General features: G+C 30.6%; 1 protein-coding gene across 1 annotated transcript; it reads right to left on the bottom strand.

Moving 5' to 3' along the window:
* Window positions 1-2,235: 2,235 nt before the first annotated feature.
* Window positions 2,236-4,626, bottom strand: LOC139823635 (probable ATP-dependent RNA helicase DHX37). The gene is made up of 3 exons (XM_071796155.1): window positions 4,213-4,626; window positions 3,899-4,117; window positions 2,236-3,819 (listed from the first exon to the last, which is right to left on the bottom strand). The coding sequence occupies exons 1-3, from the start codon at window positions 4,254-4,256 to the stop codon at window positions 3,549-3,551; spliced, it is 534 nt and encodes a 177-aa protein (XP_071652256.1). The 5' UTR covers window positions 4,257-4,626; the 3' UTR covers window positions 2,236-3,548.
* Between the last annotated feature and the right edge of the window lie 3,181 nt (window positions 4,627-7,807).

The raw sequence follows: 7,807 nt of genomic DNA, 5'->3' as shown, positions 1-7,807 counted from the left end.
CATAAGTTTTAATTGCTGTTAAATTAACATTATTTATTTCTTTCATCTAACAATAAACTGTATTGAATTTTTCTTATTCCAGAAGCTTTTAGAGCAATATTCCCTCGGAATACAGAAAAAGATTTTGATCACTTTGTAATGGAGTGGTTCAGATTCGCAAACGTCCGTAAGGAAAGAAAAAAACATTAAAAAGGTAATGTAATATATTTCGGTATATACTCTCCATAAAATAAAATCATTATAGTTTGCCGCGTTATAATTTATAAGTAACTTTTCCACTAATTTAATTCTACTTTTATTTTTCAGGAAGTGATAAATATATTATCTTACTTGCGTGGCTCCGCGCGAGTAATTATTATAGTAACAAATTTTTTTATTTGAAAGATGAGTTTTATCCCAAAACCTTCCGCTAGGATCAGTGATCTTCACCAAAGACATTATTGTGATAAACTGAAAACTGTAATATATATGATATATATTATTTTTATATAAATAAAATTTTTTTATGATAATTAGTGAATTATTCCCAAATGCAGATTAGTATATAACAAACCTGGGCAACTTCGAGCTCCGGAGCCACAACACTTCCCTACTTTCCGTGGATAGAAAAGAAGTGTCGTGATTCTGGAGCTCAAAGTTGTCCAAGCCTGGTCTATAAAAGCAATCTAAATATTAATTAGACAATAAATATTGAGATATTTTATTACTATTACATATTTGTTGAAAACATGTTGCCTGTAATAGAAATAAAACATCAATAATAATTTTAAATAAATGTTAGAATTAATATTACGGTAATCTTAATATAATATTGTAATAAAGTTGATAGTACGTTTAAATTTTTATCTCAAAAACATTACAGGAATGATAGAAAAACCTTAGCGCAATGTTATTTGCAACGTTATGGCACTCCCATTTCAACATTACTGAAATTTCGGAATCGTGGTCAAAGTATGTTCATAATGATATTCTATACAACATTAAGAACTACATATTTAACAACATTACAAGTTCTAGAATATCGTTGCAATAACATTGTAATAATGATTTTTTGCTTACTGGGCGTATACCAGTTCATGCGGATTTTTTAATAGTTTTCGCAAGCGCTCCAGGTATTGTCATTTACACTATAAATATATATCTAGCTTCTATCAGCATTGTAGGTAGCAAATCACACACTCACACAGTCTCACGCGCGCGGCAACAACGAGTCAAGCTAAGCGTGCCTTGATATGAGCCAACATACCCCATCCCTATATACGTTTGATTTTAGTCATTTTATTATGTTATGTGGAGTCGAGTTTAGTTTCGCGCGCGATCAATAGTGAGAAGCAATGCGTGCGAATATCGATAAATCGAGACATCGATACGATGGCATCCAGGACTACCGGCCGAGAGCGGGAACGATCGTCTCTTCAGAACCACGAGACACACGAAGCAAGTCGGAACCATTCTCGATCGTTAAGATTACATATTTTACTATTAGTGAATAAAGGCATAATACTATTTAATCAAGAGCTTTTATTACTTTGTTGTGCCTACGTACAATCACAACATATTACAATAAATTACTGTTGTTCCTCAAAATAACATGTCGTATAGTAATAGAAACGTTTCTTTTAACTAATGATACGTCACTTTGATTTACTTCTCAAGCCGAAGAACATTAATACGATATTTTGAAACGCTCGAAAATTTACTTGCCACCTCTTGAATTAAAGTTTTCTCTTTTTCTATTGTAATACTTGTTTAATTAAAATAAAACTTCGGGAAAAGTACCTATGTCATATAAGAGATATTTTATGATAACTTTTCCATTGTTTTTTTCGCTATAAATACATAAATGGAACCCATTGCCAACTTGCCTCTTGTGCCAACAAGTCCCGGTTTCTCCCCTACTTTATTAAATTTCTAAGTCTAGCAGCGCCTCTTTTTAATATTATAACATAAATTGGCCTCTCTGTATCTCGAAAATTTCGATCAGTAAAACCTCTATAACTTAAAGTAAAAAGATTTTGCATCAGCTTCTTCTTCTTCTTTCTTTCTTCTTTCTCTGTCCGTTCGCTAAAACAACTGATAAAATTTTAAATGCGATATCTGACAAAATAATAAGGAATGCATAGTTCTTGATTAGTTTGTTTGTTTTTACATTATATTGTTTATCTAGTATGACTCTCTAACGACTTATATAGTATATTTCTAACGACTCTTCACTGTTTCTGACTTTACAGGTTTCGTTTCTTACAGGAGTAAAACGAAAGGAACATGGTTTGTTCAATCCATATGCAAGGAATTTAATGAAAACGGCACTAAACATGACTTGAAGACTTTAATAACAATGGTATGCCAGCGCGTGGCAATAGGCTATGAGACAAACATAGCTTCTAAAAACAGACGTCGGCATAAACAAATTCCGTACTACACATCTACGCTCACGCGATGCATAAAATTTACACAAAATGCTGGAGAAAACTTGTACGATTTTTAAACGATTATATAAGTGCAAAGCAAGAATAATTTATTGCGTATAATTTGTGAAGAATGGAATAACTGCGCTCCTTCGAAATCGTATATAACTTAGTACACATTATATCTTGAATATCGTATATCTTGAAACCGCAATTTACTTTGTTGATACTGATTATTTCAACGATATTATTTTTAAATGTTATTAATATTTTAAAATAATTTTATATACTGTTGTATATATATATATATATATATATTTAAAAAACCAGTTTCCAGAAAATCGGTAAAAAAAACTATACACTCTACCTCTACACTCCCCGGGAAATTCTACCCCTATTTCATATACTTTTAATAAAAATTCGGTCAAATAGTTTTTAATTCGAAAAACTTCTGATACCGGTTTTCAAAAAAATCGATATTAAAAGAATATGAAATTTAATAAAAATTTGGTCAAATGATTTTTAATTTCCCCTGTTTTATGTAAAATTCTTTACTATTACAATGTAATAAAAAAACAGTTTGTAGCCTTTTTTTATTTGCTATGATCTCGGTAACAAAAAATTATACACTTTATAATTCTCCCTAGAAAATTCTACCCCTATTTCATATACTTTTAGTAAAAATTTGGCCAATTATTTCTCGAAAAATTAGAAAAATTAAAAAAACCGGTTTCCAGAAAATCGGTAAAAAAAACTATACACTCTACCTCTACACTCCCGGGAAATTCTACCCCTATTTCATATACTTTTAATAAAAATTCAGTCAAATGGTTTTTGACGCACTGCCGGAAAGCTGATGCGAGTGCGAGATGCAAGTGGTAGTGAAGGGTGCGGCTATATTGAATTAAGTCACTATCGGGTGTTCAGTTGCTCATGATGTGCGTTTATCTGCATTCGTTATTACAATATATAACGAAGCAGGCGAATGTTTTTGTGTTAAATATTGGTACATGTTATCAATAAGTTTGTAAGTTATGCCTTCGACGTGTAGCGTACTTGGATGCCGAAATCGAACCTCCTATAGTATAAATACTCCTGTAGTATTAAACCCTTTCTTTTGGACATTCTGTATATGCCAGACTATTGTATAGAAATCTTGTATAAAACCACTTGTATAGAATCTGTAGTATAGCATATCTTGACTAAAATCAACATGGCGGCAAGCATCACGGCCGAGATGCCTGTCAGCGGTCTAGTATTGTATAGAAGTCTATGATAATATCTAAATATTATTTTATAAATTAAAATCTCACATTTTTTATCCGAACCCCAGATTTCTAGCAGTTTGTCTTTGGACACGACTCCCTGCAACTGCAACGTTTGTACTATTGCTTGAGTGTGTGGTATCAACCTGAAAAAATCGTATTGAATTGATGTAATCTATTCGATGAATCAACGTGAAATCGAAAGGAGATAGAATAACGATTTACCTGGCCCATGACTTGGTGATGCTCCCAGGTGTCGTCAGCAGCGATGGGACAAATCGTTTCAGCTTAGGGTACACTTGACCCTCCAAGAAGAAATACGCGAACCACTTGACACCGTCCACCGTCAACGGATGCTCTATATCCATCGATGGTAGTGCCCATTCGGCCTTTCCGAATGTACCAGACACGCAGCAAATGATCTTTCCGGTTCCTTGATTATATCTATAAATGAGAATAATATTCGATCATAATGAAGATTAATATCTTTATAAATAAGTAGGAAAAACATTATAAAGCAACAATTGTGATAAAAATACCTTGGCGGTGGATCAACCAATGGTTCACTAAGATGGCATATCATGGGAGCGAATTTCGGCAATCATTCGGGTTCTATCGCCGTGACACCTCGCATGTACATCTTATTCGTTTCGTACACCTCTTTATAAACCACCTATTCCGGACTGATTTTCCGTAGAACGCACGAAGAATGCATGCAAACACAGGTTCCTCCATTTCTGGTGTTCTGAAAGATGGTTCAGAACGGAGAGCTGTCCCTACTGAAAAAAATCACGTCACGAAATCACGTCATGAAATTACATCACGAAATTACGTAACGAAATTATGTAATTAATGACATAATTAATCACGTAACGAATTGTTCCAAATCGGTACGTGATTTTAAAAATCACGTAATTTAAAAAATTACGTAATGCTGAGAAACACATTTTTTTCTGAAATCTGGATAAAGTTATATAGGAACTACAAAGTTTGTTTAATTGCTTCTTCGTCGTAACTTATGCATGTAAAACATGATTTAAGCAAAATAAGTGGTTCTAAATAAAAAATTAATACTGTAATAAATTATTGTCTATAATTTTATTTTTATATTGTCTATAATTTTATTATATTGTCTATAATTTTATTTGAGTCAACTTTTTAAGTATATAAATGAGTATATCACATATAATAATAGTTGCTTTCCATTTACATCAACTCCATTTACTCAATAATTCTCACTTGTGACGTCATAACTCGGTTGAATGCTCGGTTCTTTTTGCATGCTGACAAGTGAGATTCAACTGAGTATTTATCGACAATCGAGACCATGTGCTTTGATGAATCTAATAGACTCACATTAAAAATGAGGCTATAAACCTATATTATTACGCAATAGCTTTGTCATCAAAATAAGCAGGTAAATACAAAATGACATATCTTACCTGAGTGTAAAATACTCATATAACTGAGTGACTCAGATCACTTGAGTGTAAATGGAAAGCAACTAATATAATAAAATAAATAGCATATAACATAAACAACTTAGATATACGTTATGATAACATTAACTCTCGGTTGTCACACCTCTTCTTTAAACATTTTTTAAAAGGATTTTTTGAGCATAATGCCACTCAAAAAGTTAATTCTTTATAATAAGGATACATTCTACAATGTTTAAACTTAATTCTAAAATTTTTTGCAATCCACTTAAACTGTTAGTTTTTGAACAGCATGTAGCTGTTTGAAAATTGGTTGGGGTCATTTTGACCCGGTGTGACAACCGAGGGTTAAACTCATTTTAACATTAATAACACTAAACTTAATCACTAAACTTAATCACTATCTGATGATTCATTGGATGATTCATTAGAATTTGAATCACTGCTTTGTGAAGAACGACTTTGTGAAGAGGCTGATGAATTGGGCGATGCACATTGAAGTTTTCTTTGATTTTCTTCTTCTTCTGCAAAACATTTTTAACATTATTATTATTAACGTGTTTTTAATTTTTAAATAGTGACTTTTAGAACATATTGTTTTCTAATTTTTTATGTTTATTTGTTGAAAGTCTTTGTTTTAAAAAATCTAGAATGTTCAGATCTGGAATGTTAATTAAAAATGTTTATTATTTTTTGTAATTATCCATGCTAAAAAATGTTTAAAAATATTAAAATTTTTTATTAATTCAATGTCTTATATTTTACATGTAAACGCAACTATATTACAAATTATTTTTTTAAGTATTTTTTTTTACTGTTAAAAAGTTCTTTAACTGTGTATAAAGTAAAGAAAAAATATTAATTATTAATAGAAAAAAGTACTATACTTTAAGGATTAATTTCATTAATCCAGTTGTTTTTATAAATTTTTATGAATATATCAATTTATAAACACATATTTTCCATTAAAAAATACAAAAAGATATTACCTTTAAACATATAAAAATTATTTGTCTATCGTCGTTAAAAAATATTTACCTTTTATTTTTGTTTCAATAAGAAAATTGATGTAGATGCTTAAATAGCGTGTCCATTTATTTATCAGTTTCTTTTTTTCTTTTTTGTGATGCATCTCAATAAAAGCTGAATAGCATTCTAGATGAAATAGGTTTTTATTAGGCTCATTTTACCAGAGTACATTAATAGTGAGAGTGTGTGAAATCTTAATTTTACTACCTAGACTTCTTACAAATTTTCAAACAGTTTTAAGTATATATTCACTATTAGAACCAATTATTCATTAGGCGTTCGAAAAAACTTTTAAGTGCTAAAGCAGGCCTTTCATACTCTCTAACAACGGGATTATTTTTTCTTTTATACATACTTCTTAAAACAGCCTTTTTTTTACTGGTAATAGAGGCAAATTAGACCAAAAAAGTGCGTTATCTCGGAACGGGTAAAAACTACTCGGATTTGAACGTTTTTTTTTTAAATGTAGGTAATTAAAAACACTACAACGTTTATGGGTTAAAAATTGACGCTTTAAATAGGAAATTCAAGAAAATTCTGAAAAATTGAAATTCTAAGACAAAACATTTTTTAAACGTACTAGCTTGCATTTTTTGCTTATAAACTTAAAATAATTATAAAAAAGAGGTTTTTCAGATAGTTAATTATGTTTTTATTGATTACAATTCATAAAATTCGAAATGTAATATTTTACAGAATAAAAAATAACATTACAAAAGTGAATAAATGTGATACAAAATATGAAAGTATTATAGGTAAATAGTTTATATTGTTTCTTTACATAATGTTTAAATTTAAATGTTTAAATCTTTATATTTTAAATATTTTTTTAAACTTCTTCCTCGAGTTTATTTTCTACCAAAATCGTAGGGGAACAATTGGAGCAGTTGTCGCCGTTGCATCCTGAGCAAGCTGGTGAACAGAATAATCCCGTTTTCCTGCATCCGCAATTTCCTCCACATCCTGATTTGCATTTGCAAAAGATGATTTTTATCAATTTTTCAGGGGCAGGTTGCTGATTCATGGGATTTGGCATTAAAAAATTACCAATTTTCCATCCCCATTCGTTTGGTATCAAATTATTACCTAACCATAATTGCGTTTGAAGATAAACTTTTTTTAAGTGTTCTAGAGCTGCATCTGCTGTGCATCTTGCAAATCTCTTCGAGTTTCAAACTTAGATGCAAACTTATTTTTACCTTTGTTGTATTTACCGTGCACAGCAGATGCAGCTCTAGAACACTTAAAAAAAGTTTAACTTCAAACGCAATTATGGTTAGGTAATAATTTGATACCAAACGAATGGGAATGGAAAATTGGTAATTTTTTAATGCCAAATCTCATGAATCAGCAACCTGCCCCTGAAAAATTGATAAAAATTATCTTTTGCAAATGCAAATCAGGATGTGGAGGAAATTGCGGATGCAGGAAAACGGGATTATTCTGTTCACCCGTTTGCTCAGGATGCAACGGCGACAACTGCTCTAATTGTTCCCCTACGATTTTGGTAGAAAAATCGAGGAAGAAGTTTAAAAAAATGTTTAAAATATAAAGATTTAAACATTTAAATTTAAACATTATGTAAAAAAACAATATAAACTATTTACCTATAATACTTTCATATTTTGTATCACATTTATTCACTTTTGTAATGTTATTTTTTATT

The sequence above is a fragment of the Temnothorax longispinosus genome, unplaced genomic scaffold (genome assembly GCF_030848805.1).
Source record: "Temnothorax longispinosus isolate EJ_2023e unplaced genomic scaffold, Tlon_JGU_v1 HiC_scaffold_15, whole genome shotgun sequence".
Classification (NCBI taxonomy): domain Eukaryota; kingdom Metazoa; phylum Arthropoda; class Insecta; order Hymenoptera; family Formicidae; genus Temnothorax; species Temnothorax longispinosus.
This window is presented reverse-complemented; position numbering and strand designations above follow the sequence as displayed.